At 36.8% G+C, this 25,692-nt stretch overlaps 1 protein-coding gene across 1 annotated transcript in view; it reads right to left on the reverse strand.

Annotated features, from left to right (window-relative positions):
* CNTN5 (contactin 5) overlaps positions 1–25,692 on the reverse strand; it is a 1,514,795-nt gene that overhangs the window by 64,332 nt on the left and 1,424,771 nt on the right. Inside the window, exon 19 of the mRNA XM_081545335.1 lies at positions 14,577–14,726. Coding sequence (XP_081401461.1) covers positions 14,577–14,726 — 150 coding nt within the window. The remainder of the gene's footprint in view (positions 1–14,576; positions 14,727–25,692) is intronic.

Genomic DNA, 25,692 nt, shown 5'->3' on the forward strand with positions numbered 1-25,692 from the left:
GACTGGGAAGATCCCCTGGAGGAGGGCATGGCAACCCACTCCAGTATTCTTGCCTGGAGAATTCCATGGACAGAGGAACCTGGCAGACTACAGTCTATGGGGTCGCAAAAAGTTGGACACAAGTGAGTGACTAAGCACACATAGCTTATTTATAATATTCTGTCAGTTTCAGGTGTATTGCAAAGTGAATCTGTTATACATAAACATATATCCTGTCTTTCTAGGATTCTTTTCCCATTATAGAGTAATGAGTAGAGGACCTGTGCTATATAGTAAGTCCTTATAAAGAAATCTTAGCAATAGTTCCATGGAGTGAGAACCTATATAAATGATTACATATTAAAAAAAAAAAGAATGAATCTCTCTGAAAACTGAAAAATATATAGATACTTGGTGAAACTTTTACAAATATGTAATTATTAAAAGAATAAATGTGTCAAAGAAATAAATTTCCCCTTCACTGTACCAAACCACAAAATATGTTTGTAGTTGAAAGGGAATATTTTCAAAGGAATAACTGTGAAATGAAGAAAACTATTAAAAGAAAACCTTTTCCAGGCTATGAACCTGCATTAGCAATTTTACACTTTAGTGTTACCTTTATATCTCAGCATATAGTTTTAAATGATCTTGATATACTCATAAATAACAAATTAACTTTCATATATTACCTACTTGGATGAAAGGCTATTAATTACTGGCAGATATTCATATAGCATTTTATATACTAGAAAAACTGATGCTACTAGAAGGGAAAAAACAATTCTCCCTGGACCATGGAGGTGGGAAAGAGCACCATCATTGCGTCTGTTGAATTAAATGACTTTTATTCACCAGGGTCCCAATTTCATTTCCTTGGCCATGTTCTCCATGAATGTCAGTTTTTGTCTTGCTCGTGTAGAAGGATATATACAGAAGCAGTGACCAATCTTTCCTTCTTCTTTCATAGTTACATGCATGTCAAAAATTATTCACCTGTGGGATTCACTCTCATGTACTCCCTCAGTATTATATGGAAATGGATACCCTTTTGTCTCTCAGTCAAGAAATTACAAGTGATTCAACTAAGAAAAATGATGGCATTAGAGCAATAGTAGTGAATAGGTCCTGATTTATATGAAGAACAGGCAGATGACTTGAGTGTTTTACTAATAGTCATAAGTTATGGCTGCATGTAACAAATAATGACATAGCAGTGTGCCTTGATACCAGGTCTCAAAATCACTGTTATACAGTACTAGTTCAAAATTTCTTTTTTTCTGGTGTATGGTATGGATAACACCTCCTCCTATGAGGAGGACTGGAGGAGGAGGACTGGTTTAACTGTGTGTGTAAAAGGGCAGAGATACACAATTCCAAATATACCCTCAGTGGCTTATGTCAGAGTTCTTAATACTGTGACCATCAATGCACAGTCAAATAAATAGTGTGGACAAGTTAATTTGTTGATATTGTGCCACTATGGCCTCTCTTAGTATCATTTGTTTATAAAAAAAATAAAAAGTTATCCACACACAAATATGTTTCACATTCATCTCTGACAATTAATAGCTAAATAATATTCAAGTAATAGCTACCAGAGCCACCTACTTCATCTATTATATTGTAATTACTTGTTTATACCCTAACTTTAGGATCTTGAATATTTTTCTTTGAAGATACTCTCCCCACAATCATGGATTTTGTGGAAAAACTAGGCACTGAAAGCCCTTTTCTGTTTTATTCAGCCCCAAACATCATCTAAAAAGAGAATGCTTGGAACCTCTAGCTTAGGGTTTGTGAGTAGGCTGTAGGCTCTTTTGTGAGTATTTCTTGAAGTTCATTAAAGACATATGAGTAGGATGAAATACAAGTGATGCTTTGATGTCAAAACTTTCTTCTGGAGCTTTGGTAGTACTATCCCATAGTCTATTAATGCTTTTATTTTTTAGAAAACATATTGAGAGTTTTCAAAGATTTTACCTTTCTGAGAAAAAAAAATAAAAAGAAACTAATGAAAAGTGTGGTGAAAATTTCCACTTTGAGGAACCAAGAAAGCAAAATTTAATTTGTTTTTGTATGGGAAAATTCCTTGTCAAATTATCCATACTTGACCTAGATTTTGTAAAATTTCTTTTATCATATAAAATTAGTCTTTGAAGTCTTCCTACTGCTATCAGTTTCTTTTAAGGTAGTGAAATGAAAGTCACTCAGTAGTGTCTGTCTCTTTGCTTGACAAGCTCTTCTGTCCATGGAATTCTCCAGGCAAGAACACTGGAGTGGGTAACTATTCACCTCTCCAGGGGATCTTCCCAACGCAGGTCTCTCACTTTGCAGTTGGATTCTTTACCATCTCAGCTACCATGGAAACCCATATTCAGCTTCATCTTAAGTAAGTAAGTTTATCCAATTTTAATGTATAATGAAAGTGAAAGTCACTCAGTCGTGTCTGACTCTTTGCAACCCCATAGACTAAACAGTCCATGGAATTCTCCAAGCCAGAATAGTGGAGTGGGTAGCCGTTCCCTTCTCCAGGGGATTGTGAACCCAGGTCTCCCACATTGCAGGTGGATTCTTTACCAGCTGAGCCACAAGAGAAGCCCTTTAATGTATAATAAATGATACAAAAGAGGCATTATAGAGCATTGTGTTTTAATAGTTTATGTATAAGTTTATAACTTATAAGTTATGTATAAATGTATAAGTTAGTGTATAAGCACTAACTGTTTTTTCTACAACAGGCTTGCTAGATAAAATAGGAAATAGTATCAGAAAATAGTAACTGAAATGGTAACAGAAAACTTGAGGCTTTAAAGACAGGGAAATAACCTAAATGTCCATTGATCAATGAATGGATAAAAAATATATAGTGTATTATAATATAATGAAATACTATTCAGTCATACAAAGAAAGTAACCCGACCATTTGCAACAACATGGATGGACATAGAGGGTATTGCCTTAAGTGAAATAAGCTGGACAGGGAATGACAAATATCGTATGATCTCACTTACACGTGGAATCTTAAAAAAATGGAACTGGTAGGAACAGAGAACGAATTGATCACCAGAGGTGAGGATAGGGGTTGAGGAAATGGCCAAATGTGGTACCAACTTCCGGATGCAAGATAAATAAGTTCTGGGAAGACTTGGTGACTACAGTTAACAATACTGTTATCATATAGTTGAATATTGCTGAGAGCATATCTTAAAAGTTCTCATCATAAGGAAAAACATAACTGTGTGAGGTGATTAATATTAACTAAATTTATTATGATAATCATCTTGTAATATACAAATATATAAAATCATTATGTTGTTCACTTTTAATATAGTGTTATCTATCAATTATATCTCAATAAAACTGGAAAAACAAACAAAAAAGAAGACCTAAGGCTTTAATAGATATAACTCAGGCAGTGTGTTCTGCTGTCAGGATCACAATGTTTGAAATGAGCACTCTGATTCTAATTAGCTTAAATTTCCTAATTACATGCAGATGATCAGTGGAACCCATGCTCATTCATTTCTTTTTCAAGTTGATGGCACACAGTTATCTCTGCAGTCAACACTTTGGAGTCCACTGATTTTAATTATATCCTTTATTTATAAAACAACATGCTCATGATATGTAGAGATATACCTTAATTTTCAGAGTCCTTCTGTTGTAAAAGTTCTACAATTCTTATTAGAAGCAAACAATTAATATGATCAAACATGTAATAAATGCCTTCATTGAGTTCAGAAAAATACACATTTACTTAAAACCAAATATATTTAAATATAATCAAATTCTGATTTAGATTTATGCAGCTAGATTTCTCTCTCCCTCAGTTGGCTACTGATAAATGCCATGAGATTATTAGTTTAGAGAATCAAGTTTACATGCACTGTTAATGGGTTCACTCTGGGCTTCCCTGGTCACTCAGATGTTAAAGAATTTGCCTCCATTGCAGGAGACCTGGGGACTTGATCTCTGGGTTGGGAAGACTCCCTGGAGGAGGGCATGGCAACCCATTCCGGCATTCTTGCCTGGAGAATCACATGGGCAGAGGAGCCTTGGTGGGCTACAATCCATGGGGTCGCAAAGAGTCAGACACGACTGAGGGGCTAACACTTTCACTTTCACTGATTCTTCTGAATTTCTTTTTGAACATTACTCTTCCATGACTGAATAATGTGATTAATACTTTTCCAATAATCTATAAATGCCTTGCTGTTTTAGTGCCTTGTCTGGCATGTTAAAATGTAGACTTTCGTCCTTTTTTTTTTCTCATATTTCTTTTATTTATTTATTTGTTTTGCCATACATTGACATGAATCCACCATGGGTGTATATGTTTTCACCTTCCAGAACCCCCCTTCCACCTCCCTCCCCATCCCATTCCTCCAGGCCATCCTGGTGCACCAGCCCCGAGCAGACGAATGGATAAGGAAGCTGTGGTACATATACACAATGGAATATTGCTACTGCTAAGTCGCTTCAGTCATGTCCGACTCTGTGCGATCCCATGGACGGCAGCCCACCAGGCTCCGCCGTCCCTAGGATTCTCCAGGCAAGAATACTGGAGTGGGTTGCCATTTCCTTCTCCAGTGCATGAAAGGGAAAAGTGAAAGTGAAGTCACTCAGTCATGTCTGACTCTTAGCGACCCCATGGACTGTAGCCTACCAGGCTCCTCCATCCATGGGATTTTCCAGGCAAGAGTACTGGAGTGGGGTGCCATTGCCTTCTCCACAATGGAATATTACTCAGCCATTAAAAAGAATACATTCGAATCAGTTCTAATGAGGTGGATGAAACTGGAGCCTATTATACAGAGTGAAGTAAGCCAGAAAGAAAAACACCAATACAGTATACTAACACATATATATGGTATTTAGTCAATCAGTAAAGATAACCCTGTATGGGAGACATCAAAAGAGACACAGATAAATAAAACAGTATTATGGACTCTATGGGAGAGGGCGAGGACAGGATGATATGGGAGAATGGCATGGAAGCATGTAAATTATCATGTGTGAGGAAAATCGCCAGTGCAGGTTTGATGCATGATACAGGATGTCCTTTTTCATTTTATATGTTCGGTTGCAAATGCTCAGAGCAACCAAAATATACTACCTTAGTTTAAGCATGCATGAAGCTAAACTTGTGCTTCAAAGAACTCTTCGTAAGTGTAGTAGTCAGAGCAAAATCTGTCACACTAAAAATATGCTTTAATTAACATTCAACTAATAAAAGAATCGGAGAAGGCAATGGCACACCACTCCAGTATTCTTGCCTGGGAAATCCCATGGACAGAGGAGCCTGGTAGGCTGCAATCCACAGGGTCGCTAAGAGTCGGACACGACTGAGCGACTTCACTTTCACTTTTCACTTTCATGCATTGGAGAAGGAGATGGTAACCCACTCCAGTGTTCTTGCCTGGAGAATCCCAGGGACAGGGGAACCTGGTGGGCTGCCGTCTATGGGGTTGCACAGATTAGGACACGACTGAAGCGACTTAGCAGCAGCAGCAGCAGCAATAAAAGAATACAGGATGAAATCAATTACCAATCTCTTTTTTTTCTGTGAAATATTTCCAAATCTACTATAGTAGATGTTTACATGGCTCATTTAATAATACAGCTTTGCTAGAGATCTGAGAGAAGTCACAAAATTAGGAGCATAATCCAGCAACTGCTTTGGACAGAAAAGCACAAAAGAAAGGAAAAAAGAATAGAGGTTACTTACATGGTGAGGGTGAGGTCAGGAGGGAAATCAAGCAACAACAACTAAATTTCCTACCTGAATTGAAGTGTATAACATACAAGTATTTCAGTTAACTGATTATCACTTAAGCCCACTTTATTAGAAGAATTAGAGTTTCCAAAATTTAAAAAAAATAATCAGTGGTGTTTCCTAAGGAGTTCAAATAATACTGTCATTCCTATCAATAGGGTAGATAAAGTGGTATGTGTAAGTAGTAAAAAAAAGTGTTCTTCTGGGACCAAGAAAGATCATAAAACCTAATAACAGTTTTACTGTTCTAGCTGATTGGTTGAAATACTTCTTAACCTCTTTGTCCTTCAGTTTCCTCATGGAGATAATAATAGTACTTACTTTTTAAGGTTTTCAAAATTATATATCACAGTACCTAGAAATGTAATTTATAAATTTAACTTCTATGCAGAGTATATATCATGCAAAATGCCAGACTGGATGAGTCACAAGCTGAAATCAAGATTGCAGGGAGAAATAGCAACAATCTCAGAAATGCAGATGATACGACTCTAAAGGCAGAAAAGTGAAGAGGAACTAAAGAGCCTCTTGGTGAGGGTGAAAGAGGAGAGTGAAAATGCTGGCTTAACATTCAGCATTCAAAAAGCTAAGATCATGGTATCAAGTCCCATTACTCTATAGTAAATAGATGGGGAAAAAGTGGAAACAGTGACAGGTTTTATTTTCTTGGGCTTCAAAATTACTGCAGCTGGTGACTGCAGCCATGAAATCAAAAGACACTTGCTCCTTGGGAGACAAGCTATGACAAATGTAGACAGTGTATTAAAAATCAAAGACATCACTTTGTTGACAAAGGTCCTTATAATCAAAGCTATGGTTTTTCCAGTAGTCATGTATGGTGAGAGTTGGACCATAAAGAAGGATGAGTGCCAAAGAACTGATGCTTTTGAATTATAGTGTTGGAGAAGACTCTTGAGAGTCCCTTGGACAGCAAGGAGATGCAACCAGTCCATCCTAAAGGAGATCAGTCCTGGGTGTTCACTGGAAGGACTGATATTGAAGCTCCAATACTTTGGCCACCTGATGCGAAGAACTTGACTCACTGAAAAAGACACCGATGCTGGGAAAGATTGAAGGTGAAAGGAGAAGTGACGACAGAGGATGAGATGGTTAGATAGCATCACTGACTCAATGTACATGAATTTGAGCAAACTCCAGGAGATGGTGAAGGACAGGGAAGCTTGGTGTACTGCAGTCTATGGGGTCACAAATAGTTGAACATGACTTAGTGACTGAAGAATAGCGTTATTATCTATTTCAAAAAGAAAAAAATAATTGTCTTCTATGATATGTATAAAGTTAACTATAAATCTGTACACATGTGATCTTCAAAGAGACTCTCCTTTTAGAAATCTAGATAATACTGTTTTGATAATATTAATAGCATGTGAATTATGATACAATTGATATCATGAAAGATTTTGGCTCAGTTTGTTTTAATTTGAAAATCTAGGTAATATATTATTTTTGATTTACAATTTTAATTGCTAGGATACTTTAGAGAATGTAAGGTTTCTCTGATTTATAAACCTTCTCCTAAATAAGCAACAGTCAGGAACAAAGGAGGTGAGCATATATAATAAATGGTACTTCCTTCACTCATTTTCTGTGACGTTTATTCCTCAAGAAAGAAAAAAAAAGCAAGAAGAAGGAGAGAGCTGAAGAAGATAACTTGGGAATCATCATTCTGGGCTCAAGATTAGAATTCCAGGTCTGCCACTTACTGACTAGGTAACTTTATGCAAATTTTTAAGACTCTCCTATTTTGTTTTCTCATCTGTAAGATGGGACTAAACCTTCTTGCTTTACAGGGTTGATATAAGAATTAAATGCTATAATGCAGAGCATGTGCTCAATGTTGGACTTGGAACATGCTTCATGATTTTTGACTGGTATATGGTATGATAGGGACTAGGGAGACAGGGGAAATCTATCTTGCGTGTTTCACATTTACTCCTGGGTTGTTAACCTCTCATTGCACTTTTGTCTTTCGTGCTCAAATCTTCCAGTGCTCTTCCCTGACCTTGCTATTAATCAGAAATGGACATGCCTAACAATTACTCATGTTTCATTTAGAAGGGCATTTGTTAAAATCACCATCTCTGTTTGCAAAGTGCCTCTGAAACTGAAGATATATTTCTTGAAAACATTTTGTAGAAAACATTCTCCTAAACCAAAGTGGTTTCATGATTTAAAAATACTATCTGCTGTACTATTAGCTTCTTTTTTCCTGAATATTGAGATTGGTCTTAGAGGCCTGTTGCTTGCTCTTAATATGATCTTTGTCTTCTCTTAGTGTTCCTGAGAACCACTTTTTTAATTTAATATAATTAAATTACTCAGTTGAAGAAAGCTATAATGCTCATTTAATAGTATTTTCTTTGAGATTTTCCCAATTATTTCAGTTGAATGCTTATGTTTTTTTATACCATATTTTTTTTTTTTTAGAATCATAGACTGGAGAGACCTTTAAAACCCTCACAGCTTTATGCCTTTTCTCTGTACACTCTAGCGCCTGACAATAGTATGTAGATTTTTTAATTGCCCCTATAAATAATTCCACCTGAGTCCCATTTGGTCTGGCCTTCAAAGCCACATTAAATGCCATTTAAAAGGCCAACCCACATGCCCCTAAGAAAACTAATTCAGCTCCATCTTACAATAGTATTTTATTGTGTTCATTTCATAACTTTTGAACTCAATGAACTTTCCTAAGTAATTATCACGGACAAGAACTGTGAAAATAAGAATATGAACAAAGCAAGATCCTATCAGAAGTAGAAAGATAATGCACCGGGAAAGAAATTGTAGTAGGAAGCTTAATGAGTCTTTTCTGGACGTGGGATGAGACATATGTAACCTCAGATGCTAAAGTGAGGTTGCCTAGGTAAAACCACAGAACTATTAGGAAATGGAGAAAACCAGTCTTATGACCCTTTCCCATTACTCTCCTCTAGCCATCTTTATGAGATTATTTAGTACAAGGAATGCGTTGGAAGAGGCTGTCCGCTTAGTAGACGGATGTGCTGTGGCATCTCGCTCCAGCCTCAGCTGTCACTAGGAGCAAAGTGGGAGTGGCATTTCCTCCCTCGAGCTAAGAAACATAAGAAGCAAAACAGCTGCTGCAGAGTACAGATGCTTACTTCTCACATCCTAGCTGGATGCTGTTGAGCTTCAGAATTTTGTAGGATGACCCAGCCCCACATTATGCTTCTAGAGCAGAGACCAAAATAGTTTTTGAAGACATACTGTACTTCTAAAGCTTGGCAGGTCAGAAGTGTGAAATAATATTGTGGGCAAAGCAGACACTACAGAAGGTAGGTTTAATAGGCTTTCTGGGATCAGAGCTGATAAAGCTGCCTGCTAGTAGGAGATAGGATACTCTCCAAAGAAGCCAAAGTACTCATGAGAGAAAAAAGCAGGATGTGGACAAATGCCATCTCATGGAGCACTCAATATTTGCTTGAGAATCACAAATTGCAACACCTGAAGTAGATTTTCACATTCTTCTTTTCTGATCTGGGAAGTTGGAATGGCATTTGGAAGGTCAGAGAGGAAGTAGAAAGAAGCTAGAAAAGAGAAATCATAACCCTTTAGTCAAGCCTGCATAGGATAGAGGGACAGAAGCATAGAACTGGATATGAGATGAAAGTTTTTATTAAGTTAAAATGGAATTTTTTAATACCTGCAAAATGAGACTGTCCTAGTACCTAAAAAACTTTAGATAAATTAATGGTTGGGCCTGAAGCCAGACTTGAGATGGAGCATACTGGAGAACAATGGTGGGAGAAGAATAAAACTTATTAATATGTTTAAACTCTACAGAATTCAGTCTGTTTAATAAACCAGTTACCTAGCCGATATAGTACAGAAACTGCTAAGGCTAGAAAATATATTCATCTGACTGTTTACCTGATACTCATATTTATCTGGCTGAGCATTAACCTCTTAAATGTAAACATATTTTTTCCTTATTTGGACAAAATTGTTGTTGTTTAGTTGCTCACTTGTGTCCAACTCTTCTTGACCTCATGGACTGTAGCCCGCCAGGCTCCTCTGTCCATGGGATTCTCCAGGCAAGGATATTTTGGAGTGGGTTGCCATTTCCTTCTCCAGGGATCTTCCCAACCCAGGGATCTAATCCTCATCTCCTGCACTGGCAGGTGGATTCTGCACCAGTGAGCCACCAGGGAACCCCTCTTTGGCCAAAAATATATGTGACATTTTCCATTTTAATGTCCAAAGAGAATAACAGAACAGACTATAATGCAATAAGAAACTGGAGAGTTATTGAATTTGCAACAATTTGCTTAAGCAAGTTGTTTCATTTGACACTTTTTTCTCTGTTCCTTTTGCTGTTAAGAACCATCCCCCTCCAAAAAAAAAGCTACATGTTGCAACAATATCAGCTCCACTTATGGATGAGGCTCAGTTCAGTTCAGTCACTCAGTCGTGTCTGACTCTTTGTGACCCCATGGACTGCAGCACGCCAGGCCTCCCTGTCCATCACCAACTCCCGGAATTTACTCAAACTCCTGTCCATTGAGTCAGGGATGCCATCCAACCATCTCATCCTATTGTCCCCTTCTCCTCCTGCCTTCAGTCTTTCCCTAGCTAGATAAAAAAAAGCAGCGTGGAGAGGCCTTACATAGGGGTGAGGAGGGGCTTGTAGCAAAGAAGCACCCTCTCCTGTGCACCACGCTTGGAAAGTCTCTCTTGACTCCCTGACCACTCAGGTGGGTTGAGGGCCCAGGCTGGATGGTGCACAGTGTACTGCGGAGACTTCTCAACAGGATGGTGTCTTGAAGAAGCCCACTACAAGCCAAGAGACTAGATGGCTCTTACTATGTTGACAAACATATATTTAATCTGAAAATTTTCCTCTATATGAAAATGGCAACTCATGCATAATCACTATTGTTTAAATTTCTATTTAATACAGTAATAAAATTTAAACTCATCATAAAAAATAATAGTAGTAACTAGCTAGTATTAAGCACTTACCATGTGTGCCAAGCTCTTCACCTGCATTATCTTATTTAATACAATAGTCCAAGGGAGTAGATTGCTATATTATTTCCATTTTACAAGTGAGAAAATTGAGCCTTGAACAGTGCATACAGCTTACCTATGTTTATTGCTAGTAAGTGGCAGAGAAGAACATTAACCCAGATCTGCCTAACTCTGAACCTGAAACTCTTAATTATAGGTATTAGGCAGCACCTTCTTTTATTTCTCTTTCTCTATCAATTCATTACAATTTGAAATAAAAAAGCAAGTATTGAGATTTATATCAAGAGCTTTGATAATAGAAGTTTTATACAACAGAGAAAACCAAATCTTTCTAAATTGTAGGTTACATTGTGAACACAATCTTCTCTCCTTTTCATCTGTCTTTCAACAATTGCTGTTATAAATATGTGACTTACAGAATATTAAAGTTCAATTAAATAAGAGAATTGTTCAATTACATGAGAATTGCTGTTGCTAAATTCATATTTACATATTTTGTTATTTCTATGAGAATGTACATTTCAAATTCATTTTTTAAAATCTCATTTTTCTCTCTTGATTATTATCTTTTTAAATGGTAGAAAAAGATTCCCACTATTCAGTACAAACTTACGTAGTAATTTAAAGATTGTAACACATTTCCAAAATTAAACACAGAGTTATATGTACCCCTTTCTCTCTCTCTCTGTCGCTAACTCAGTAAAACTTGTAAGAAAATTGAACTGTAAATAAATAAATATAAACATACATTAAAGTGTAAATATATACAGGTATCCCTTGCTTTTCAAAAGTTTGCTTTATAGTACTTTGGTTTATCTACATTAGCAACTGCTTCACTAACTGAAAGAAACCAGAAGAGATTTTCACTTCTATGAAAAAAGGTGAAAAATGAAAATTTCAAAGAAATTGAGCGCTAAATGAAATGAAAATTCTTCACTTGATGGCATTTTGACTTACAAAATTTTCATAGGAATGCCTCTCTTTTGGATAGCTGGGGAAACCTGTATTTGTATGACTATTTTGACATCCTAATTATAATAAGTTGACTAAACCAATGTATCTCATATTTATTGACTACTAAGAGTATTTGGATGACTGTAAAATTCAAAATATACCCTATGGGATATTGCAAAGAAAATTTAACCTTTTGGTACATGTGGACAAGAAACAATCTAAGGTAAAAACACTTTACTAAAAGTGCTTTGGGTTTAGAATATTCCAGTAAAGAGGAGAATTTAAAGGGACATAAAGCTTTCAACTCAATATCCTGAGTGTGAGACCTGTTCCCTTCCAAGCAGCTCCATTGCTTTTCAAAGAATACTTGGTCCATTACAACAGCGTCATCTTTTAAAATACAGGGCATGTACTCAGTGGGGGCAGAGTGCAGTGCTTGAGAGGGTGTCTCAGGATGCTGGTGTCCCTTCTAATCTGTGCTGCCTGACAAGGCAGGGACAAAACTCAACACTTGCTTCAACACCATTAGGAGCTCTAGCCTGGTGTGTTACCAAAGCACAAGAGGCATAAAGCGCACAGTACAGCCTTCCTCAATTCATTTTCAAAAAAGAGTGTTTCGTGCATTTTCATGCTATTTCTCTCCTCTTCCATAAGATTTTAATGGACTAGAGTATGTCATGTATGTAGAACTCATGATAAAATGGACAGACAGGCACTATTTGATGGAAGTAGCAGCAGAAATAGATGAGGGACAAGCCTTTTAAAAAGCATCATCTGAATATGATTTAGCTTGAAATGTGGCAGTGCTTTTGTTAAAGTACTTTTTAATAGCATGAAGAGATTTATACTATTGGAAGTCTAAAATAGTATATGGAATTAGTCATCCCAAATGGATTATTTATTTTTGAAATGAATATTTATAGAGAGCATCTGAATTAGGCAGTAATCTTTGCCTTTGTTTAAACACAATTAACAATATGCAAAGTAAGGCAGTGCTTTTTAGAAACTATGTGAGCCTAAGTACTAATGTTGGCAGTCATTTCAGTATCTGCACAGTGAGTATATAAAATGAGGAACAACTAACGTGTTATACTCTTAATTAATGAACACCTGTACACAATGAAAGCATGGCTAATTTTAGAATGCATGGAAATCCAACAGAGCAATTAATGTTTAATTTACAATTCCCACTATTGAAAATGCAGCAAGAAAAAACAACTTGTAATTGGCAAAGCACAAAAGCAGAAAGTTGGATTTTTCTGTGAATGAATCTTTTCCAACATATTAGACTACTCTATTTTTAAATTTTTTGGTGCTTTTTATACGAAAAGAATTTGAACATCTTTTTAGTGATTATTCTCACTTTATGAGAATTACGTAATTCTCACATTATGTAATGATTATTCTCACTTTATGATTCTTTTCTTTCTGTTTTTAAAGAATGAGACTGAGTGTGTTTTAGAGAAGGAACCAACACTTTCGATAGTTTAATTATTACAAACTGCATTTGATTTCTAAGAAGTCACAAATCACATTCTTGGTCCGATTCAATAACTGTGATGCACGATGTACTCAGTCCGTTCTTGGTCCTCTCTGTACATGCTTCTCTGATGTCGGTCCCGGTGTGGGCAACAGCACATGAAGGGAAGGAAACTGACAGTCTCTTTTAATCTTTCAACAAAGACATACTGAGTACCAGTGCCAGACATTGTTTGAGGCATTGATGATAAAACAGTGAACAAAGAAGACAAAATTCTCATCCTTACTGTACTTATATTGTAATGATTGAGATTCACGTTGTCACTGAGTGTAAAGACATTAATGTTTCTCTCTCTTGTATCTATAATCTACCCCCTCTTCATTTCTCTATTGTTTTAATTATTCTCATCAACATTGTTGATATTTGTCTCTGCCTAAACTAGTCCTTTACCAAATATGCTTTACCTACAATTTAATAGGGTCATAAAGGATAAATCTCAATAAGACTTTGTCCAAAGTAATCAAAACTCTATTAACTTTTTAATTCTGCTTCTTCCAAGTGATAAACAAGATACCTTAAAATTTGTTTTTGAATAAAGCTGTTAAATTTCCTTATGTGATCTTTATAAATGTTCTGTCAGAGACGCATTATTCTAAAAGACTGGAAGAATGCTGGTGTTTCTAAGTTGGTCAAGTTAAGGCAAAATTTGTCTTTTCCAAGTATAATTTAGACCAGGTCAGATAGTGAAGGCCACATAAAGAATTTTAAGAAGGTGCCTATAATTACAGGTAACTGCTAACACTGGAGGAAAAAAAAGGGTCAGCCAATCTATTCTGAATTTTATGGATCTGCTATATTGAATGAGTACATAATTAGACGCATAAACTAACAGCTTCAATTTCAGAAACTAACATCTTCAACTTGAAGACAAGTGCAAGAGTTGGGAGGAAATTGAAGCATCTAGACACCTGTATTTGTGGATAAAAGGACAAAACATTCTGAAAACAAATAAAATGAAATAATTATCTTAAAGGAAATAGTTTTATGATGTTCAGGTATGTGAATTTGGAAAACTTACACTAAAGCAATAATGGTTAATTCAAATTGCTTTAAAAGTGATTATTTGCTGTATTACTCAGGGAACAAAAACCAGGGCTCTGTGACCACCTAGAGGGGTGGGATGGGATGGGAGGTGGGAGGGACGTTCAGAGGGAGGGGACGTGTAAATACATGTATGACTGATCCATGTTGATGTATGCCAGAAGCCAACACAACATTGTAAAGCAATTACCCTTTAATTAAAAATAAGTAATTTTTAAAAAAGTGGTTAGGGGCATACCCGATAGAATTTTGACTCTCCAATGTTCTTACCTGCTTCATTTGTGCGGATCATTCGAGATGGGGTGCTTGGGTCTCCAGTCCCAATTGGATTGGTGGCCACCACTCTGAATTCGTATTCTACCCAGGGGTTCAGGTCCACTGCCATGGCTGATTCCATGTCCCCTGTTATGATTTCTGGGACTATGTAGAGGAAGGAAAATTCATGTCATTAGGTGAACTCTATTTTCTTGGGCTCCAAAATCACTGCAGATGGTGACTGCAGCCATGAAATTAAAAGAGGCTTACTCCTTGGAAGAAAAACTATGACCAACTAGACAGCATATTAAAAAGCAGAAACATTACTTTGCCAACAAAGGTCCATCCAGTCAAAGCTATGGTATTTCCAGTAGTCACTTATGGATGTGAGAGTTGGACTATAAAGAAAGCTGAGCGCCAAAGAATTGATGTTTTTGAACTGTGGTGTTGGAGAAGACTCTTGAGAGTCCCTTGGACTGCAAGGAGATCCAACCAGTCCATCCTAAAGGAGAGCAGTCCTGGGTGTTCATTGGAAGGACTGATGTTGAAGCTGAAACTCCAATACTTTGGCCACCTGTTGTGAAGAACTGACTCATTTGAAAAGACCCTGATGCTGGGAAAGATGGAAGGCAGGAGGAGAAGGGGACGACAGAGGATGAGATGGTTGGATGGCATCACTAACTCAATGGACATGAGTTTGAGCAAGCTCCAGGAGTTGGTGATGGACAGGGAGGCCTGGTGTGCTGCAGTCCATGGGGTCGCAAAGAGTTGGACACAATTGAGCAACTGAGCTGAACTGAACTGAGGTGAACTAGAAATGCTTATAGATTGCAATCAAAGATATTAAGCCCTGGCAGACATGGCAGGCTTCTGCATATACCCTTATATCATGTGGTCATGTGTTACTTCCTGTCTCATTAGTAAAACAAAAATCAGTCTTCAGAAGTAAGCAGTTTCATACGTCAAAGTCTGTTATAGTTAGAATTCTTTCATCTCATCTTTACACACAGATTGACACAAGACAACTTGCCATTATCTACACTAAAATCTTTCTGTCAATCCTTCAACCCCAGAGAAGATGCCAACCAGTGCTCCAGTTTAAGCAAACAGTTCTTATATTTCTAGGAAAATTTCTTGAGCAGTTTGCCTCTCCCATTTCTGGCAAACATGCTTAGCCACTTGGCAGTTCCAAGCAGTGGTTTAAGAATATAGCTCTCTAATTTGAAAACTCCAGTTTGTGGTTTCAAAGTGGAAGCTTTGAACTCTCCTTGGAGTGACTTTTGCATCACATTTAGATTTTTATTAAAACATAAAAACTGTGTGTCAATATAATTACCACATAGTAAAGCATTTTTACATAGTGTTTATGCTCTGTCTGGGACTGCTTTTCTTGTTCCCTCATCTCTGCTGTCTAGGAAATATTTCTGGAAGAACATTTGTAACAGAGGTGAAAGTGTGGAAAGTGCAAAACCTCCCTATGAAGTGCAAACATCCTCTGAATTTATAGCTGCCCTGATTTCTGTTTAAGCATGGCAGGGCAATGTCAGGGAGGGGAGATGCTTTTGATTTGATGACGCTGTAGACTTTTACTACAACAAGGTGAAATAAAATTCATCTTGCATTTCCCATGGAAATCTCTCTTGAAATGCAATAAGAGAATATTATCAAATAATCAGTTCCATGAAAGGTGGATGCTCAGAGCATAGGCGGTGAGGACTGCCTGACCAATCTCACAGCCCTACAAAGCTGACTTTTCAAAGCAGGAAAGTGAAAAGATGAAAAAGATGTCTGTCCTCTTTTGCTACACTGGCAAATGAGCAATATCCTTGAAGCCTAAGTGGTAGAGGATTAAGGCCGCTGTTCAGGACACAGTTTGGCAGAATGCTGAGCTGTGTTGCCAAACATAAAGGTGGGAAGAAGAGATACCAAGACGCTCAGCTCTCCCAAGACCCAAGAACAGACTGATCCACCAGTACTTGCCTTGGGTCCATGAGGACTTAATGTTTCATTGGCTTCTGTTTATGTCAGTCATTTCAAGCAACTCTGGACATAGAGGTCATCCCTCATCATTTACTCGAATCCTTATAGAACTCTGTCTGTCTCAGTTGCCATCCTTCCCTACTGTTTAAAAGCCTTTTACTATGATCTTTGGAATTCATAATCCATCACTAGCAAAATCCCCTTGTCTGCATCCTTCTTCCTGAACTTGCTTCCAATGTTTTACTCCAAGAGAAAACTGAGTCCCCTCTGAGGCAGCTTCATGCCTCTCAAGGGGTAGCCCTCTTAAAATACTGTATAGAAAAGTAACCAGTCCAGCTCAGTTGTGTCTCTGTCCTACCAGCTCCCTTCCCCTGCCAACGTCTCTAATACAGGCATGCAGATATTTTTCCTGGGTGGGGGGTCCAGGAAGGGGAACACATGTAAACCCATGGCTGATTCATGTCAATGTATGGCAGAAACTATTACAATATTGTAAAGTAATTAGCCCCCAACTAAAATAAATAAATTTATATAAAAAAAAAAAGAAAAAAAAAAAACAAAATTCTTTTAAATTTTTCTCGCCTTCCAACCTTCACCCAGTCTCTAGGTTTCTTTTACAGCACAGCTTCTTGAGCGTTATTAATATTTGTACCTTATTCACCATCTCCATTTATTCTCTTTTAATTCACTCTTGAAACTTCCTAAGTGGTGCAGTGGTAAAGAATCTCCCTGCCAACGCAGGAGATGCAGGAGACATAGGTTTGATCCCTGGATGGGGAAGATCCCCTGGAGGAGGGAATGACTACCCACTCTAGTATTCTTAACTGGAAAATTCCATGGACAGAGGAGCCTGGCGGGCTACAGTTCATGGGGTCACAAAGAGTCAGACATGACTGAGCACACACACACACACACACACACACACACACACACACACACAGACACACTCATTCTCGGGCTCACTCCAGTCAGGCTCTCACCTCCAGCAGTCCACCGTAACTGCTCCCGTCAAGATCACCAGTGACCTCGAATTCTAAAACACTGTGCTCAGGTCTCTGTTCCTTCTTTTATTTGTTCCAACATCATGCTTTGACACAGTTAATCATTCTCTGCTCTCTGAAATGCTTTTCAAAACTTCTGCTCTTCTTGTTTCCAATTATGCCTCTTCAGTCTGCATTACTAGTTTCTTTTTATCTTCCAGATGCATCGCAGTTCTACTAACTGCCTTTTCTTTTTTAGTGTACTCTAAGGTGATCTTATCCAGTCTCATAGTTCTAAATACCTTCTGTATGCTGATGGCGATAACATTTTCAGCCATGAACTTCCTCCCTAGACTCCATATTCATGTGCCCTATAATCTATTAAACATTTCCATTTAGATAGAATGGAAATTAATCTTAATTTCCTCCCCTACTCCTGCAGCATTCCTTACTCGGTGAATGACAATTGCTGTATCCCTAACTTTGAGGCCATCCTGTATTTCTACCTTTTTCTCTTGTCCCACTCCAATTCATAAGCAAATTATGATATTTTTGACTTCAGAGTATTTTGATTTCTCCACTTTCACTTGCAGTAAGACTTCTTAAAAAAGTTGTCTACATTAACTTTTCTCCCATTTTCTCTTGAGCCAATTCTTGTGAGTCTTTAGCCCTTAACATTTTACTAAAACTTCTAGTATCAAGATAGTGAATGACCTCTGGTTTGTTTAAATCAATGATCAATTCTCATTTCCTCATAATAGTTGCCAAGTCAGCAGCATTTGACCCAGTTGATTACTTTCTCTTCTGTGATAGATTTTCTTCTTTTGTCTGTCAGGATATCACATTGTCTTTTTCTAAAACTAAATGGCTGCCTACTCTCTATATTTTTTGGTTGAATCTTCTGTTCTACAACCTCTTACTATTGGAATGCTTGAGGGCTCAATTTTCATACTCCTTTTTTCTTTGTTTTATGCTTATATCCTTGGAGAGTGCATGCAGTCTTATGGTATTAAATGCAATTTACATGCCAATAATTTCCTAATTTATATCTTCATTCTAAACCTCACTCTTAAACTCCAGTCTCATATATGTAGGTGCCATTTGATCTCTGTAAAGGCCTAGTCTCCAACTACAGTTATAGAGGGGTTAGGGTTTCAACATACTAATTTTGTGGAGACACAACTCAGTCCAAAGCAGGCAGGTGGTGATTTAAAATATTTTAAAATGTAAATTATTTTTTTTTGAAATACACTTGGTGTACAATACTATGTTAGATTTCAGGTGTACTACATAATGATTTGACCTTTGAGTACATTATGAAATGACTGCCATAGTATGCCTAGTAATCATCTGTCCCCAAGCAGATATATTACAATATTACTAACCATATTCTTACTCTTATGCTGTATATTACATGCCGGTAACTTGTTTATTTATAATTGTAGGTTTGTACCTCTTAATCTCCTTCACCTACTTTACATCCCCCAACCCCAACCTTCTGATAGCACCAGTCTATTCTCTGTATCTAAGACTCTGTTTTCATTTTGTTTTGTTTGTTTGGTGAATTTCACATATAAGTGAGATCATGTGGTATTTGGTCATTTCATTAGTATAAGACCCACCAAATCCATCCATGTTGTGTCAAATGGCAAGATTCCATTTTTATTAGAGCTGAGCAATATTCCATTGTGTGTGTGTGTGTGTGTGTGCGTGTGTGTGTGTATACATATATATATACTAAATATTCATTATCCATCTATCAATGAACACTTAGATTGCTTCTGTATCTTGGCTATTGTAAATAATGCTTCAATGAATATTGGAATGTATACATCTTTTTGAGCTAGTGTTTTTATTTTATTTGGATAAATACCCCAAAGGAGGATTGCTGGATTGTTTAGTAATTCAATTTCTTAATTCTTTTGAGAAAGTTATTACTGTTTCCATAGTGGCTATACCAACTACACCTTCCTATGAAGTGTGCACAGGATTTTGCTTTTTTCCATATGCTCATCAGCATTTTTTATTTATTACCTTTTCAGTAAATACAATTCTCATAGGTGTAAGGTAATAGCTCATTGCAGTTTTGACATACATTTCTCTGTGATTAGTGATGATGAGCATCTTTTCACATGTCTGTGCCCATCTTAATGTCTTCTTTGGAAAAATGTCTATTCAGATCCTCTGCCTATTTTTTAGTTAAGTTTGACTTTGTTGATGATGAGTTGTATGAGTTCTTTGTATATTTTGTATATTAACCCCTGATTAGATGTATGATTAGCAAATATCTTCAAATATTTCATTAGACTACCTTTTGTTTTGTTGACAGTTTCCTTTGCTATGCTTAAGTTTTTAGTTTGATATAGTCCCATTTGTTTATTTTTGCTTTTGTTGCCCTTACCTGAGAAGATAGATCCCCCAAAATATTAAGTCTCATGATGAAGAACATATTATGTTTTCTTCTAGGAATTTTATGGTTTCATTTACGTCTTTAATCCATTTTGAGTTAAATTTTTTGTATATGGTGTGAGAAAGTAGTCCAATTTGATTCTTTTGTATGAAGCTGTTCAGTTTTCCCAGCATTATTTATTGAAAAGGTTTCTCTTTCCTCATTTTATATTCTTGCATCATTTATTCTAAACTAACTGACCATATGTGTGTGGGCTTATTTCTGGGCTCTCATTTCCACACTATTTTGATTACTGTAGCTTGGAAGTACATTTTGAAATCAAGGAACATGATACCCCAGATTTTGTTTTCTTGTTCAATTGTATAGGCTATTTGGATGTTTTGTGTTTCCATACAAATTTTAGAAATTATTTGTTCTAGATCTATGAAAAATGCCATTGGTATTTTGATAGATACTGAATTGAATCTGTAGATTACCTTAGGTAGTTTGGTTATTTTAACAATATTAATTCTTTCATTAAATCATTTTCTATGTATAGTATAGTATTAAGTCATCTGAAAACTGAGTTTTGCATCATTTCCAATTTGGATTCCTTCCATTTATATTTTTGTCTGATTGTTATAGCTAGGACTTCCATAAAGGTGGTATAAGTGGCATTCTTGGTTTGTTTCTGATCTTAGAGGAAATGCTTTCAGCTTTCCACCACTGAATTTGATATTAGCTGTGGGCTTGTCATATATAGATTTCACTATGTTGAGGCATATTTCCTCTATAGCTACTCTGTTGAGAATTTTTGTCATAAACGAATGTTGAATTTTGTCAAAAGCTTTTCTGTACCTATTTTGATGATTATATGACTTTTATTCTTCATTTTTTTAAGGTGTTATATATCACAAGGATTGATATGAGAATATTGGATCATCTTTGCATTCCTGGTATAAATCCCACTTGATTTTGTTGTGTGATTCTATTTATGCATTGTTCAATTCAGCTTGATAATATTATGTTAAATATTTTTGAATGTGTTCATCTGTGATATTGGCATATATTTTTCTTTTCTGTATTGTCTTTATCTAGTTTTGAAGTCAAGGTGATGCACTAGTGATAAGGAACTGCCAGCCAATGCAGGAGACACAAGAGACCTGGGTTTGATCCCTGGGTTGAGAGGATCCCCTGGAGGAGGGCATGGCAACCCACTCCAGTATCCTTGCCTGGAGAATCTCATGGACAGAGGAGCCTGGCAGGTTATAGTCCATAACGTCACAAGAGTCAGACACAAGTAAAGTGACTTAGCATTCAAGTATGAACATACATTAGCAGACCAATGCATTTTTTAAAATTTACTTCATTTATTTTTTTGGCTGTGCAGGCTCTTAGTTTCTTGATCAGGGATCTAACCCACAGCTCCTGCACTGGAAGTGTGGGCTCTTAACCACTGGACAGCCTGGGAAGTCTCAAGCCTTTAGCTATTTAGTAGTATATTGTTTACCATCTATGTGTTTGTGGTTTTTGCAATTTTTATCTTGTAGTTGATTTCTAGTCTTAAGTCATTGTAGTTGGAAAAGTGCTCAGTATGATTTAATTCTTCAAAAATTTGTGCTGTGTTCTAGCATGTGGTTTATCCTGGAGAATAATACATGTGCGCTTCAAGAGAATGTGTATTCTGCTGTTTTGGATGGAATGCTCTGTAGATATCAATGAATCCACCTGGCGTAATGTATCATTTGAGGACAGTGTTTCCTATTGACTTTCTGTCTGGAAGCTGAGTCCATTAATGTAAGCAAAATCTTAAAATCCTCACTACTATTGTGTTACTGCCAAGTTTTCCTTTATTTTATTAATATAGGCTTTATGTATACAAGTGTTCCTGTGTTGTATTTATTTTATATGTATATATATATTTATAATTGTTATATTTTCTTTTCTGATTTATATTTATATATATTTATATAAATATATATTTATATATATTTATAATTGTTATATTTTCTTTTTAGATTGATCTCTTCAACAGTACAAAATATCTTTGTTTGTCTCTTGTTAGTCTTTGCTTTAAAATCTATTTTGTCTAACATAAGTGTTGATACCACAGCTTTTTTTTTTGTTTCAGTGTGCATAGAATACCTGTATGAAAATGCAAAAAGATATGACACTGAAAGATGAATTCCCCAGGTCGGTAATGCCAAATACAGTAACTGGAGAAGAGTGGAGAAATAACTCCAGAAAGAATGAAGAGGTTGAGCCAAAGCAAAAACAATGCCCAGTTGTGGATGCGACTGGTCATGGAAGTAAAGTTTGATACTGTAAAGAACAATATTGCATAGGAATCTGGAATGTTAGGTCCATGGATCAAGGTATATTGGAAGTGGTCAAAAAGGAGATGGCAACAGTGAACACTGGCATTTTAGGAATCAGTGGACTGAAATGGAATGGAATGGGTGAATTTAACTTAGATGACCATTATACCTACTACTGTGGACAAGAATCCCTTAGAAGAAATGGGGTAGCCTTCATAGTGGGAAAAAAAAAAATCCAAAATGCAGTGCTTGGGTGCAGTCTCAAAAATGACAGAATGATCCCTATTCATTAGCAAGGCAAATCCTTCAGTATCACAGTAATCCAAGTCTATGCTCCAACCACTAACTCCAAAGAAGCTGAATTTGAACAGTTCTATGAAGACTGACAAGAACTTCTAGAACTAACACTAAAAAAAAAAAAGTCCTTTACATGATAGGGGAATGGAATGCAAAAGTAGAAAGTCAAGAGATACCTGGAATAGCAGGTAAGTTTGGCCTTAGAATACAAAATGAAGCAGGGCAAAGGCTAACAGAGTTTTGCCAAGGAAATGCATTGATTATAGCAAAAACCCTCTTTCAACAACACAAGAGATGACTTTACACACGGACATCACCAGATGGTCAACATCAAAATTAGACTGACTCTATTCTTTGCAGCTGAAGATAGAGAAACTCTATACAGTCAGCAAAAACAAGACCAGGACCTGACTGTGGATAAGATAATGAACTCCTTATTTCAAAATTCAGGCTTAAAGAAAGTAGGGAAAACCATGAGATCATTCAGGTATGATCTAAATCAGAACTGTTTTAATTATACAGTGGAAGTGACAAATAGATTCAAGGCATTAGATATGACAGACACAGTGCCTGAAGAACTATGGACAAAGGTTCATAACATCGTACAAGGGGCAGTGATCAAAATTATCCCCAAGAAAAAGAAATGCAAAAAGGCAAAATGGTTGCCTGAGGAGGCCTTACAAATAGCCGAGAAAAGAAGAGAAGCTAAAGGCAAAGGAGAAAAGGAAAGATATATCCATCTGAATGCACAGATCCAAAGAATAGCAAGGAGAAATAAGAAAGCCTTCCTCAGTGATCAGTGCAAAGAAATAGAGGAAAAAAATAGAATGGGAAAGACTAGAGATCTCTTCAAGAAAATTAGAGATACCAAGGGAATATTTCATGCAAAGATGGGCACAATAAAGGACAGAAATTATACGGACCTAAAAGATGCAGAAGATATTATGAAGAGGTGGCAAGAATACACAGAACTATATAAAAAAGATCTTAATGACCCAGATAACCATGATGGTGTGATCACTCACCTAGAGCCAAACATCTTGGAGTGTGAAGTCAAGTGGACCTTATGAAGCATCACTACAAATAAAGCTAGTGGAGGTGATGAAATTCCAGCTGAGCTTTTTCAAATCCTAAAAGATGACAGTATTAAAGTGCTGCACTCAATATGTCAGCAAATTTGGAAAACTCAGCAGTGGCCACAGGACTGGAAATGGTCAGTTTTCATTCCAATCCCAAAAAAAGATAATGCCAAAGAATGTTCAAACTACCACACAATTGCACTCATTTCACATGCTAGCTGAATAATGCTCAAAATTATCCAAGCTAGGCTTCAACAGTACATGAACTGAGAAATTCCATATGTAGAAGCTGGATTTAGAAAAGGCAGAGGAACCAGAGACAAAATTGCCAACATCCATTGGATTATAGAAAAACGAAGAGAATTCCAGAAAAACATCTACTTCTGTTTCATCGACTAAGCTAAAGCCTTTGACTGTGTGGATCACAACAATCTGTGAGAAATTCTTAAAGAGATGGGAATACCAGACCACCTTACCTGCCTCCTGAGAAATCTGTATGTAGGTTAAGAAATAACAGTTAGAATCAGACAGAGAACAATGGACTGAATCCAAATCAGGAAAGGAGTAAGTCAAGGCTGTATATTGTCACCCTGCTTATTTAACTCCTATGCAGAGTACATCGTGTAAAATGCCCGGGTGGATGAAGCTCAAGCTGGAATCAAGCTTTCTGGGAGAAATATCAATAACCTCAGGTATGCAGGTGACACCACCCCTATGGCAGAAAGCAAAGAGGGACTAAAGAGCCTCTTGATAAAGAGAGAGAGGAGAGGAAAGAAGCTAGCTTTAAACTCACCATTCAAAACACGAAGATCATGGCATCCAGTCCCATCACTTCATGGCAAATAGACAAGGAAACAATGAAGACAGTGAAAGACTTTATTTTCTTGGGCTCCAAAATCACTGCAGGTGGTGACAGCAGCCATGAAATTAAAAGACTTTCTGCTTGGAAGGAAAGCTATGACAAGCCTAGACAGCATATTAAAAAGCAGAGACATTACTTTGCCAACAAAGGTCTGTCTAGCCAAAGCTATGGTTTTTCCAGTAGTCATGATTGGATATGAGAGTTGAACCATAAAGAAAGGTGAGCAACAAAAAATTGATGCTTTTGAACTGCCATGAAGTCAGCTTATTTTATTATGTGGATCCTTTTGTAATATGTTTTTCTCTGACTGATTTTAAAATTATCTGTTTATCTTTAATGTCAACATTTAATTATGATGTGTCTTGGTTTGGAATTCTTTGGGTTGATCTTGGGATGCTCTTTGCTTCTGGAAGCCTGCTGTTTGTTTCCACTACCATGTTAGGGAAGTTTTCAGCTATTATTTCTTTAAATGAATTATCTGACCCTTTCTCTCTTCTTTTTCTGGGACCTCTATAACATGAATGTTAGTAACTTGGTGTTGTCCCAGAGGTCTCTTAAACTGTCTTTAAAACTATTTTTTCCTGTTTTGTTTTTTTTTTTTTCCAAATCTGGTAATTTTCACTATTCTGTCTTTAGTTTGATGATTTGTTACTCTATATTATCTAATGTAGCATTGATTTTTTTTTTGTATATTTATTTCAGTTATTGTATTTTTCAGCTCAGTTTGGACTTTTTAATATTTTCTATTTCTTTGTTAAAATTATCACTATGTTCATGCATGTTCTTCTGAGTTTAGTGAGCATCTCTGTGAAGATTACCTTGGATTTCTTACCAAGTAGATTGCTTATCTCCACTTTGTTCAGTTCTTTTTCTAAGATTTTATAAGATTTTGTCTTGTTCCTTGCATCATATTCCTCTGTCTTCTTATTTTGTCTATTTGTCTGTTTGTTTCTATATGATAGATAGGTTGGTTACATTTCCCCGTCATTGAGAAGTGATCTCAATGTAGTAGATGCCCCCTAGGGCCTAGCAGCATACCTCCTTCTGGTCATCGGAGCTATATGCTCTGGGGGTATATGCCTGTTTGGGCTGCATGGCCCCATCTACTGTGGTAGAGCTGACTACTGTGGGTTCTCTGGTAGGCCAGACCCAGTCTGCCGCATGACTCCTGGCCTGCTGAGAGAAGGGCAAAGTTTTGAAGTGGTTAGCTGCTCAGTCCAAGAGGG

The sequence above is a fragment of the Giraffa tippelskirchi genome, chromosome 11 (genome assembly GCF_054371585.1).
Source record: "Giraffa tippelskirchi isolate mGirTip1 chromosome 11, T2T-mGirTip1v1.2.pri, whole genome shotgun sequence".
In the NCBI taxonomy this organism is placed as follows: domain Eukaryota; kingdom Metazoa; phylum Chordata; class Mammalia; order Artiodactyla; family Giraffidae; genus Giraffa; species Giraffa tippelskirchi.